General features: G+C 40.8%; 1 protein-coding gene across 3 annotated transcripts in view; it reads left to right on the top strand.

Annotated features, from left to right (window-relative positions):
* The window catches only part of LOC125889079 (kinase suppressor of Ras 1-like), a 109,656-nt gene that overhangs the window by 29,127 nt on the left and 66,479 nt on the right, over positions 1-14,050 (top strand). For all 3 annotated transcript variants that reach the window (XM_049576759.1, XM_049576756.1, XM_049576760.1), the window contains exon 2: positions 770-910. In XM_049576759.1, the coding sequence (XP_049432716.1) occupies positions 770-910 (141 nt within the window). The remainder of the gene's footprint in view (positions 1-769; positions 911-14,050) is intronic.

Here is a 14,050-nt window from a genome sequence, read left to right as displayed (position 1 = left end):
CTAACTCACTAATCGCGATTAGCATCAATATTTTACATGCTACATATTGATGAAACAATACACAGATTACACAGAGGTTATTTACCTTCTGCAGTTGCAATATGTCCCTTACACTTTGGTAAACTCTGTATCCACCAACGTAACGGACATACACAAATCTCCAGCAGCGTACTTTTACACAGCGAATTTTTTTTTCATCTGACGCGCCCATGGCTGTAATCTACGGGGTCTCCTCTACATCCCGCCCCTCTACATCCCGCCCCTCTACCTATCAGATAGGCTGACGAGTGAATAACAACCAATACAGTTAACAACATGACATGATGGGTCCATGTCATTGGTTTGACAGCCCATTGGTTCGACATCCCATTAGTCCGACTGTCCACGGTGCTGAGCGGCTCGCGGCGGGCGTATGGTGCACCGTGACCGGCTTGAGGCAAAGCAGGCTCACTGCTTATGTGTTTGTCACTTTCTTTTTCATTTTAACCCACACCATGATCTTTTCCTGACCCTAACCAATTGGTTTTTGCGCCTAAACCTAACCAGACCTTAACCACAGGGCATCATGATGATTTTGGAACGGACTTCGGAACAATGAGTTTAATATGGTCGGAACAATGGGATGTCGGACCAATGGGGGGTGTAGCTTTACTGGAGGGGGGGTCTTGAGCCCCTTGTCCCTCCCGGGATTCCCGCTCCTGGCAGCAGTGCTGCTAACTGTCAGTGAGACACAGTGAAGCAGTCTGTGTTGTGTTTGCTGCCCCCACAGGTGAAGCTAACCAAGTACATTTGGACGCAGCTGCAGTGGAAGCAGAGGATACCAGAGAGGGAGAGCCTTCAAGCACTGTGTGGATACCCAAGACTGGAGGACTGGCTCCTAACAGCTGACCTCACACCAGAATTCATACAGGTGTGTCCCCATATGTGACCTCCATTGTGGTATTTGCCATGATGTAGCAAAAAGAAAATGTGTCTGTTTGCCTGTGTGTATTTTTGCAGTTTGTTCTTTAAAAAGAAAACATACATCATCGTCAACCTGCACTTGCATATATTTAGTTTTACATAAAATATTTATATAATATTTTAAATCATTAAGAATATGAACGTATTTTATTGAAATGTAACTGCAACTCTGCATTAAACCTTATTGAATAAAATTATAGATATCCAATTTATACAAAGTTTCTGGTCTAGTACCTTAGTCTTCTTGTAAAGGTACCTCAGTCCAAAGTAGAAAGCTAAAAAGGAGAGTGGTAGAAGTAACTAACTGTTGATTAATTCAAGTACATGTGATTTAATAACACATGTACAATACACAGCACATTGAAAGTCCCAGAGTGCAGGATTTAGAGGGATATTTTGGCAGAAGTGGAATATAAGTATTTTTTCTGCAACATATAACAACCTGAAGATATGAATTGTGTTCTCCTTACCTTAGAATGAACCGTTTGTATCTACATAGGGAGTGGCTCTTCATTTATGGAGATCACTATGTTGCATCACCATGTTTCTACTGTAGCCCAGAATGGACAAACCAAACACTAGCTCCAAATAGGGCCATTTGCATATTTGCGTCGGCTACTGTAGTGAGAAGAGTATCTACGGATACAGAGTCCAAATCTGATACTTCTGTTTTCCTAGATACTACAGCCGCACAGTGCAAGCTTGAAGTACATTGAAGAGGACCTATTATGTTTTTAAAGCCTCAGTGTGTAAAAGTGGTGAATAACAGTGACATCAGCAGCCAAATTCTAGATTGCAGCGCTCACTCACTCACCCCCTACGAGGCAGTGGCCTCGTAGGACAAAAAGCCTTGCGCAGACAGCAGAGTTTTTCGAGTTTTTCAGGAGTATCTAGCGACGAGGTGAATATTTATTTAGGAATCTAAACCATGTTATGATATGTTATAGCTTACCATTGAGATGCAGGTTATCTATGAGATATATGTTAGGAGTGTTTTATTTCTAATTGTTTTGGTAACACGAGCATTAGCACAGTAATGCTAAAATAACACGTTTTATGTGATAGTCACGGCACAGTGCGGCAAATATAGGTTGGTACGATTATAATATATGCGCTTCCAGAGTGTTCTTCCACAGGACACAGGGAGATGAGGAAGAGGGAGAGGGAGAGGAGGAAGACCAGGGAGAGAAAGGCGGCAGAGGCGGTACAGGAACGGCCAGGCAAAGAGGTGTGTCTCGGCTACCCAGAGGGAAGAGGAGGAGGAGAGGACGGCAGTTTTCGCAACAGCGTGAGAAGAAACAACAGATTAGGCTGTAGGATAGGCTAACCATTTAGCTGTAGCTCTGGGATAACGTTAGCCAAGGCTAGGATAACGTTAGCACGTAAACATAACGTTAGCTGTCACTCAAACTTAGACAAGAGGGAAAAGTAGTTGCAAACATGAAGCCAAAATGATTTTAAAATATCAGATTGAATTACCTGTCTAGCAGAAAGCAGGCAATCTCCGCATCCCTTGTGAAATCCTTCTCCTTCAGGAGTTCTTTCCACCTGGAATAAGCAATGCCGATATTCACTCGCGTTTTGTCCCGTCCTCGCTTATCTGATCTTTTCTTTTATTTGGTGGCGTGGTTTCCCTCTTACGGGGCAAAACATATGTGTGGTCCTACATTTCAAGTGCGACAGAATCATAAAAGTACAAAGCAGGTTCACACAGAAGCGCGATCTTCACCGATTGATCTTCACCTTAACCGTCTCCAGTGATGGCAAGTTCTAGGTAAACGCGAAAGGTGAAGCGCGTATATCCCTTTCGGCCACTGTATTCAAATATGGCGAAGCAAGAGGGCAGCCTCCAGCAGACCGCGCCCTGCCTGTGTATATAGAGAGAAATCATTCTAAGCCTATGAGAAAGCTTCCATTTGTATGTGAATTGCATTACACTTTAGTAAGTACAGTACAGGCCAAAAGTTTGGACACACCTTCTCATTCAATGCGGTTTCTTTATTTTCATGACTATTTACATTGTAGATTCTCACTGAAGGCATCAAAACTATGAATGAACACATGTGGAGTTATGTACTTAACAAAAAAAGGTGAAATAACTGAAAACATGTTTTATATTCTAGTTTCTTCAAAATAGCCACCCTTTGCTCTGATTACTGCTTTGCACACTCTTGGCATCCTCTCGATGAGCTTCAAGAGGTAGTCACCTGAAATGGTTTCCACTTCACAGGTGTGCCTTATCAGGGTTAATTAGTGGAATTTCTTGCTTTATCAATGGGGTTGGGACCATCAGTTGTGTTGTGCAGAAGTCAGGTTAATACACAGCCGACAGCCCTATTGGACAACTGTTAAAATTCATATTATGGCAAGAACCAATCAGCTAACTAAAGAAAAACGAGTGGCCATCATTACTTTAAGAAATGAAGGTCAGTCAGTCCGGAAAATTGCAAAAACTTTAAATGTGTCCCCAAGTGGAGTCGCAAAAACCATCAAGCGCTACAAACGAAACTGGCACACATGAGGACCGACCCAGGAAAGGAAGACCAAGAGTCACCTCTGCTTCTGAGGATAAGTTCATCCGAGTCACCAGCCTCAGAAATCGCAAGTTAACAGCAGCTCAGATCAGAGACCAGATGAATGCCACACAGAGTTCTAGCAGCAGACCCATCTCTAGAACAACTGTTAAGAGGAGACTGCGCGAATCAGGCCTTCATGGTCAAATAGCTGCTAGGAAACCACTGCTAAGGAGAGGCAACAAGCAGAAGAGATTTGTTTGGGCCAAGAAACACAAGGAATGGACATTAGACCAGTGGAAATCTGTGCTTTGGTCTGATGAGTCCAAATTTGAGATCTTTGGTTCCAACCACCGTGTCTTTGTGAGACGCAGAAAAGGTGAACGGATGGATTCCATGCCTGGTTCCCACTGTGAAGCATGGAGGAGGAGGTGTGATGGTGTGGGGTGTTTTGCTGGTGACACTGTTGGGGATTTATTCAAAATTGAAGGCACACTGAACCAGCATGGCTACCACAGCATCCTGCAGCGACATGCCATCCCATCCAGTTTATGCGTTAGTTGGACGATCATTTATTTTTCAACAGGACAATGACCCCAAACACACCTCCAGGCTGTGTAAGGGCTATTTGACCAAGAAGGAGAGTGATGGAGTGCTGCGGCAGATGACCTGGCCTCCACAGTCACCGGACCTGAACCCAATCGAGATGGTTTGGGGTGAGCTGGACCGCAGAGTGAAGGCAAAGGGGCCAACAAGTGCTAAACACCTCTGGGAACTCCTTCAAGACTGTTGGAAAACCATTTCAGGTGACTACCTCTTGAAGCTCATGGAGAGAATGCCAAGAGTGTGCAAAGCAGTAATCAGAGCAAAGGGTGGCTATTTTGAAGAAACTAGAATATAAAACATGTTTTCAGTTATTTCACCTTTTTTTGTTAAGTACATAACTCCACATGTGTTCATTCATAGTTTTGATGCCTTCAGTGAGAATCTACAATGTAAATAGTCATGAAAATAAAGAAAACGCATTGAATGAGAAGGTGTGTCCAAACTTTTGGCCTGTACTGTATATATTTATGAAAGCAATAGTTGATATTTGCTAATAAACAGCCACGTAAATTACACATTGTAACTTTAAGGGTTTTCCCTATTCTTTAGTGTTTTGTATAGCATTTTTATGCATCTATAAGGGCTGAAAAGTAAAAATGCCCAAATTCCAGGCTAAAGGGAGCTCCCTTTACTGCCTGAAATGCCTCATTTACATTCCTGCCCTTACCGTGACTTGGTTGCATCACTATGTAACACATTATCTATGCAGACAATACCCGCCTGGGGGCCATTGAGCCACGCCCCCAACAAACCTACTCAGAGCAGAGCTGGAGGAGAGGCTGTGGAGAGTTTTAACTGTTGAGGAGCTGTCGAGGAGACAGACCTGGCGCCACGAGGGGGCACTGCCCCCTCAGTTTGATTTTTTGCCCCCTCAGTTTAAGTTTTGTGTACCATAGTAAATCCGGAAAAACAGTATTTTTGTTGTTTTCTTTAACATAGGGTTATGGTGTTTGAGAGGAGAGTGAAACACCATAACCCCCTGTCATTTGCGGTAATTTCAGAACCATGGACAGCGCCGTTTGTTGCACGTTGTATTAGGTTTGGCCTCACGGCGCACGGTAGTATGTGATTTAAGCTAGCTTGCTTTGCCATCGCATAAGTGTGTTCTTTGCCCAAAAAGCAGTTCAAGCCAAAGATGGATATAGGAACGTGGTTTTGTAAAAAAACAAAAACAAAAAACAAAACACTACAGAAGAGACTGTAGCCGAGGCCAGTGGCTCCTAGCTTACTCAGAAAGTTCAACAAACAAACGAGAAGGCTGCAACTCTACTGAGGAAAGGTAAGACAGAATGTAGCTGGTTTATTTTTCTATGTTCTATATCACACACATTTTTTTCTGCTGGATATGTCAGACATGCATCCAGACATAGCAGGGTGATTGATGATGAATGAGTTTTGAAATCGGGGACATCCAGTTTTGGATGACAGATTAGGCTAGTGGAAAATCTGTGTAGATTCATGACATGATAAAAATGTGTATGCAGAAAGCCAGAAATATACACATTATTTTCAGCATATTTGTAAAGCCTCTCAATTAATGTAGGAACTTGGTGCACATGCATGAGCATTTCCACTCCATATTTATTCATAAATGGACGAATATGCCCTGAACCAGCTTTCATTCCAATTTGCCGCTTGCTCCTCCTGTCTGCCTGTCTGTAAGCTCCATCTGTCATGAGACAAATGTGAAAGAAGACGTGCAGTTTATTGTGTTTCACCGGCGATGAGCTGTCATTACGCACGACAATTACCCACGGCTGCGTGCTCTTTATAATCAGTCAATCAATCAATCAATCAATCAATCAATCAATTCTTTATTTGTCATTGTCATAACAACACAGTTATAATTAACAACAAGATATCGTTATGAGCAACTTAATACTGACATAGAAGTATTTTTAGAAAGTGCAAAAAGTGCATATGACATTAATGTCCAGAGAAGCCCAGCAGAAGTACTAAAAAGTGCATTAAATGCATATGACAATAAAGTCCAGCACAGCAAAAACACAAAACCACAAATACCCAGACATTTAAGGGCAGTAACATTACAGCGGCAGAAACAGACACTCACTGTGAACCTATGTTGCATAATAAAGATTTGCCCCCTCGTAATTTTTAACCGCCCCCTCAGTAACTTCATCCTGGCGCTGGGCCTGTGAGGAGACGTTGCTTTTTTCAGTGTGAATACAAAATACCCTTGTTTGGACTGCCAAAGGAAGAAGAGACAAAGAATAAGTGCCTAGAATTTATTTTTACCAGTATTCCTCAAAAATATAACCCAGACATTTTATTGTTCCCTCCATTTTTTCCGAGAACTGCTTCACTGACTGGCAACAGTTTACAGCTGGATTTTCACAGCGGTTACTCCTGAAAGAAGGGGCAGCTCACTTTGTTAGGCAAATTTGGAGATTCAAGATCACAACCTGTAAGTATGCTTTATGAGTTATAAATTTGTTGTGTAAAAACAAACAAGAAGGCTGATTCTGAGCATTGAAGTGTGGAGTAGATGGAGTAGGAGATGCTTACGTTAGGCTGTATACCCAGTGCTTAGCTATAGGCCTCAGCTAACTGGCTAACCAAAGTTATTGTTCTGAATGCTTTTGCTACTGGGCTTATAGTAAGTTATACTGCCAGCTGGGTGGTCTCAGTAAGATGAACTGAAAGATTGAATTGTGAAGAATCTAACAGAGCTACGGATGTGTAGCATGTCCATAAAAGCTTCAACATTTATAGATGTTGTGCTCAATCTAAACCGCTAACTACCACTAGCTCAAGTAGTTAGCCAATAACACAACAGCAGTCAGACCAGGGGTCGAATCAGGACCTACATTTATGTATCAAAATGTGTGGTCACACTTAGAGTTTGATTGTGAATCACCTTTTAATATATGTTTTATGGTAGATGTACAAAATGTTTTTCACTTTGAGCTCTGTTACATGGAGTCCGTTGACAATATGGTTACCCGAACAATGTAGTTGGTCCCAAGTTATACAGCTGGGGAGGTATTTATGTAATCAAAGGCCGTTGTGTGTGTGTGTGTCTATACATGTGTTTGAATACGTATGTGTGGTCTGCTGACTTTACAGGGGGAAACATTGTTTAGTGTTTTAGATGTTGACTGTTTTCATCTGGTGTAATATCAGTTAAAGTTACTTAATTTTTCTTTGTCTTCAAGAGTACATCACAGCAGGGCCCTGGTGGCCAGCACCTCTCCACTACAGGATGTAGGATACAGGATGGACCCTCCACAAACCATCTCAGTGGGAACACATTCTGTGGCATCTCAAAAGAGATGCAAAGGTACGTAATACAGAAAGTATAGGTGGTTTTGTGTTTGAGACACATACAGTACCAGGAAATATTTTACAGTACTGAAATCCTGTTTCCCAAAAGCTTCAGGATATATATTTCTGCCTCTCATTATCACATGCCTTTTACTTTGTTATGATGTCATCAGATAAAAGATATGAAGTTGTTATGATATGAAGTAGTTATGGCAACACTTGAAATATATACAAGGAAGGTGGATTCAGGATAGCACTTAATTTAAAAACATAAGGAAATCAATATTTAAATGCAATATTTTACAGACTGTAGATGACCTGATGAGGTCTTTGAGGAGGTGTTTGAGAACCCAGTGCCATTTGCTGAGGAGATTCAGAAAATCCCCACGCCCCTCACGCCCCCCATTGCCCCGAAAAAGGCGCATTCTGTATAAACAAAAGTAGGTAGGCGGCATTTTGCCGCATTCCCGATTTTGTTTTTATACTGCCAATGCTGAAAAAAGACTGATTGGGCTTTCCTGCAAATTTGCATAATTCCTATCTAAAAAGGGCTTATATCTCTTGTATGTTATTAACATTTTTTTTTGCCATTTTCATTTTTTACATTTGCTAAAAATAAAGTTCTTTTGGGAAAATATTTATTTGTCATTTCTTTATTAGTGGGTTTTTTAGTGTAATGAAACCTGTGTGTTCAGAATTGAGTTTACACAGTTGTATCTTATTACATGTCATAAAAACTCTCTCCTGCAGTTCTATGCCTCAAGGGTCCATAGTCATACATGTAAATGTTGTGGATGTTCTGCAGGGTGTATGGCTTCAAACAGTCAGGTTCCGGGCCTGGATACATGTCGATATCATACATGTAAGATGAACTGGAACCTGGTTCTTTCCCCGAAAACCTAATAAGTAAAAAAAGAGAAAAAAGTATAAAGACTCAGGAGGCAACATCACTGCATTACACATGCATTGTGCATATTGTAGATTACAAACATAAGGTGGAGATGATTATAAAATGCAGCTACATCATAGTAGAATGGTTAAAGCAAACATGACAGCTAAGACATTTAAATGTACTCATAATTTTTTATGTATTTGTTTCTGTATAATACAGAAATCATGGGGTAAAATTTCTGAATTCATGAGTTAAAACCTGTGTGGTTTTAACAGGGAATGTGTTAGTAGCCAAATTTACAATAACTTAGGTATTATTACCCAACACAAGCTACGTTAGTATTATCTTAGATAAGTCTGCTAAGATAAAAAAGGAGCCTTGCCTTACACCTGTCCATATAACCGGTGAGTGTTACTGTTGGTGTTTCCACCAGCAATTATTAATTAATTATAATTGATTATATTGTTAAAAACAATATATTTCTTCGCAGCAGACGTTTACAACGAAAGTCAGTCAAAGGATGTTAAAGCTGAAATAGGAGACCGCTACAAAATAAAAACCTACCATTGTGAGACGTCCTGCTTCAGTCTTAACCCATTTGTGCCCAAATTTTTCTCAATGTTTTTATGCATATAATCATGTTAACTGAGTCCCATATGAACATGTTGTAAAGTTATTTCCTCCATTTTGTGGTCTCTGTTCTAGAAAATTTCATTTGAATGTTCGGCAACTATAGTTGCCGGTGGGCACATACCTTGTATCTACCCCTCTAATGGTGAAAAGTGAATTAGAGCACAAAAACACAACATGTAATTCAGCTGTCTTTATTGAGAAAGACTTTTATTATTTAAAACAAGTGTGAGAACAATTTAATTCATGAATTTTGTCATCAAAAAACTTGACCCCTGATTCACACAAACTAAAATACACTCGCTATAGCTGGGTTTTGGTTGATAAGAAAAAAATGTTGATTCGCAAAACGGGGGATGGAAACAGCTATGTTTGAATTAAGTCTGACGTAGCGCACTTTCACCACAACTGCTTGCGGTGTTTCCGGTTCACTCACGAGGCAAAAACATTGCGGAAAACAACACAAGACTTGTGTGGACGGAGGACAAAATAAGAACATTTCTAGCCTTAATAAGGCGGTAATGCATTTACAAGCTGGTTGCCAACCACCAGAAAACGTAGAAGAAGAAGAATGCGAGACTTGTGTTATTTTCGGTTCTGCGGAAAACTCGTGCGAGTTCATAGTTTTCGCCAAATTCCGTAAATTTAATGGAAACACACAGGATTTGTATTTCTTTTAATGCGCATTTCCCAATGATTCGAATCACTTTTGGATGGAAACATAGCTACTCAGGTTCTTGTCCATCATCAGTGATGGGTAGTTGCGTGTCACCATCAGACACAAAGCGGTCTCCTTTGAGCAGCCTAGATGGTAGGCGTTTGGGATCACAGGTCACATCATCATCATCAGAAAAATCGTTGTCACAGTCTCGCGGGCATTATTCTCAGACTCTGGCACAACTGAAATGCTTGTGATTTTTGAAGAGGGATCATCTGCATCAAGGATGTTCAAATCCTCTGCCAAAGTATACCTCTCTAATCCTCCTGGTTTATCTCTGTGGAAAACACGAAAGAGTTTGCTCCCATGGCCACTGGGGGCCACCATTTTGTGAAATTAACACAATTTGAAATGGATATTTTTTACCAAACAATTCCAATTCTATATCCCTGTTCATGTACAATAGTGTTAAAGATGTTCTCCCTGTATTTGATATCATTCAGTCCTTCTAATCTACCACACAGTGCAACACAGTCAGCGCTAACATTGGCAGCGCTAATAGCTAGCTAGTTAGTTAGCTAGGTAGTTAGCTAGCGCTAGCTACCAAACACTAGTAATGTTGGTTACCAAATGTTAAAGCTAACACTATCAAAAGCTGTATTGTTACCAAATATTAGCCCTTTGTAATGTTGGTAATGTTATCTAACATTATTATCTACTGACAAGGTATGTGCCCACCAGCAACAATTGTTGCTGCTTGGACAATTGATTGCATGCAGAAAAAACTATACATCCAATGCAATATTTCTGTTGTTTGGATGATTCTAGAAACTTTCATGATTAAGTAGATATATATATGTCAACAAAAAAAATATTATTATAATATGAAAATCACCTTTACTTGTGGGGGTTTGTGGTCGCCATGCCCTCAGTAAACTGGGTCAAGAACTCAACAACGCCATGTGACAGGAAGTATGTGGAAACTTATTTTTTTTCTTCTTAATATGATTTTCTAAGGTGTCTACTCACATATCATTGATATACAAAACATGTATAGTATTTAGAAATGTATTTACAAGTGGAAAATGACAAGCATACACTTTGGCAACTATTGTTGCCGGTGGGCTTAAATGGGTTAATTGCGAAGATGGTTCAGAGTCTATTGGCCTGTGTTTCTTCCCTCAAATTGCTGAGAGAGAACTGCTGCCAGTGTGAAATTAGCCAGAGTGACGCTTTTAGCTTCTCATGTAGCCTCAGAAAGTGAAATCCAGTTGTTTTGTTGTTTTGGTCAGATTTGACACTCGTAGTGTACTGTTTCATGCACACACACACACACACACACACACACACACACGCACCCACCTGTCCAACACATGCCCCCACCCACCACCACGCCCACATACACGCACACTTGCACACACCTCTTCCAGCAGCTAGTAGCAAGAGGGAAATGCAAACCTGACAGATACTGTAAAGATGAGCAACTGGGGAGACAAGAAATTGCGCACCCTCGTTGCCCTTGTAAATGGAGAGGCCATTAACCATCAGATGACAGGGACGGTGAAGAATCGCTGCCTGACTATCGCCGCCTGACTAGCCATGGCTTTCCTCCCACATCACTGTTTACGTCATATGCTGAGCCACATGTTTTGTTACTTGCTCATGCCCCCATTGCCCCTAAAAAAGGCGCATTTCTTCTAAGGTGGCCTTCTAAGGACCTGTGCGGAGCAGCTAGGCCACATTTACATATTTAATTCATCTCTCACCCAGCAGAGGGTGCCCTCTCTCTGGAAGCTGTCCACCGTTGTGCCAAGAGCAGCAATCCAAAATTGCTCAATGACTTTAGACCCGTTGCTCTAACCTCCTTGATAATGAAGCAGTTTGAAAAACTAGTTAAGACAGAGCTTGTGGTCAAAACTGAGAGCATGTTAGACCCTCTCCAATTTGCGTATAGGGCTGGTAGGGGCGTTCAAGACGCAACTGTCACTTTACTCCACCTTCTACAGAAGCATCTAGAAGGTAATAAAAACCATGGCAGGCTGCTTTTCATTGATTTTTCATCAGCGTTTAACACCATCCAGCCGCACGTCCTGGTAGAAAAACTATCTACCTTATTTTCAAACAGGGAAGTAAATAGTGATCAACTTCTGTGTTTTTGTGCGTGACTTCCGGTCAGCCGCTTTCCCTCATGCTTTCCCTTACTGGAGCTAACGGTGCAAGCTGTTTTTTTTTTCAATTTTCAATTGTTTATGTTAGTCAATCAGTTAGTTAGTTAGTTAGTCTGTGTATTTTATATAGATAACTGTGCCCACGTTTACGTTATCCGGTAATTGCTGGTAAAAATAATTCCCTTTAAACGCGAATAAATCGCACGTCAATCAAAAACTATGAACCAAAAAAGCACAATCTATCCCGAGTGAGACAAACTGCTTGATCCCCGTCTCCAGTGTACCAGCAGAGAACCTGCAGAACCGAATCAGTGAAATAACACACCGGGCTAAGCCTCTCTACCTGAGCAGCTGAAGCTGCGGCTCGCACCCTCAACACACAGACAGTGCTTCTGCATGCCAGCCAAACGTGTGCGCAATTGTGAGAAATAAATATGTGAGGTGTACACTGCTTTTCTATCTTTTTTTCCCTTTTCTTTCTTTCTTTATTTCTTTCTGTCAGCGACACACACTCCTAACACAGGACAGGTTGTTTTTATTGACTGAGTTGATTATTAAGCCATAGTGATGCGCAGATCGGCTCTGATAGCACCCGAGCATGTACGCATCAACCATCCAGCCGTTACAACATGGTTGAGCTAGCAAAGCAGTTTTGTGTCGCTATGTGTGGTATTTATTCAGTTTTGGGAAATCACGATGTCTAGAAAGCATCAGTGGCTGCAGCTGACAGGGACAGCTAACAGCAGCAGCAAAGCTAACATCAGGACGTCATCTGTTAAAAGCCTCCCGTTGTCGGATACATGAAACTAATCCAGTTAGCTCAATCATGTTGTAACTAAGACATCCACTGGAAAAAATATTTTTTCACGGACCATTTATTGAGTTATTACAGACACTGCTAACAGCTAACGGTTAGCCCAGCTAATGCACGATAACCATGTTATTAATTACACACTCAGAAATAGTAATGTTTGTTCAGTCATTGTGTTTATAGACTTTACAAACATCAGATTAGTCTAAACTGTGATATAGTAACGTGAAAAATGTGATATATAGCTAAACTCAGCAAGGTAAACAACAAGGCGATTCCCATTTACACAGTGGTCAAGAGTGCTGGACCGGAAGTGTCGCACAAAAAAAACGGAAGCTGGCTGCGTTCTGTTTTGCCTCCATGTTTCCGTGAAAAATAAGGTGGATTGGTTACCTTTGATTTGCATCTATGTTTGGGCGGGTTGGATTCTTGATTTTCTGAATGGTGTGTGAATGAATGGTGAGTGAATGGGATACTGTCCAGCATTCTGTCCTCTACTGGCTCGCCTCAGGGCTGTGTCTTATCTGCCTTCTTGTACATTCTTTACACCACCGAGTGTCATAGCAGTTATAACAACAGATTCATAATTAAGTACACTGACGACTCGGTTGTCGTCAGCCTGCTTGGTGATGATGAGGACGGCCATGGTCCAGTTATTGATGACTTTTTGTCTTGGTGTAATGAAGCCTTCTTACAACTGAATGTCTCGAAAACAAAAGAGATCTGTATCGATTTGAGGCGTACCCCCGAACACACACACACTTGTTGGACTGTTCTGTATTTTTCATTTCATTATGAAGTTAGTTTTGGAGCTTGAAGCTTGGAGATTTTTTGAGAGAACTTTGACATATGCCACAGCCTGTAATAATCCATCAACTCATTTGCCTTTGATTTTTATTGTAGTTGAAATAATTCAGAATTTCTTTTTTTTTTAACTCAAAAAATAGGTTTAATTTCATATAAATTAGGTAAATGTGACTATAAATAACAAAAAGTAAAATTGGTATTAATGAGTTGACCTGAAGTTTAATAAAAAGATGAAACACAAATTTGTGTGATAATGTTATACTTCATGCTTTTTTAATAGTCAAACAACAACAACAAGGACTATAAACAACTGAATACTTGCTAGGTAAGACAGTGTTTCAGATAGAGGTGCTCCAGCAATGGGTAGTATAAGACAAATAATGTGTTTTTTGAACATTAAAGCACCTAAATCTATTCCTCTAGTCCCCAATATTACAAATTTGACCCTGCATGACAAGAACCCTCTCTTTGAGCTTTTTGGCCTTGACGCTGCATCAAGGGAATTTCTCTCTCCCTTTAGAAGGAGAGAAGAGGATTCCAGTGTTTGTGCGCTGCTTCGGTGCAGCCTCTGTCTGAGGTAGTTCAGGTTCAGGTAGTTTATTCATCACATGCAAATTGTACTGGTATAACAGCAGTGAAATGTAAAAATGTAACATCTCCAACTGTGCTTAAAAACAGAATAAATAAGACAATTTTACTAAAAACAAACATAGAACA

This window comes from Epinephelus fuscoguttatus, linkage group LG5 (assembly GCF_011397635.1).
Source record: "Epinephelus fuscoguttatus linkage group LG5, E.fuscoguttatus.final_Chr_v1".
NCBI classification, from domain to species: Eukaryota; Metazoa; Chordata; class Actinopteri; order Perciformes; family Serranidae; genus Epinephelus; species Epinephelus fuscoguttatus.
This window is presented reverse-complemented; position numbering and strand designations above follow the sequence as displayed.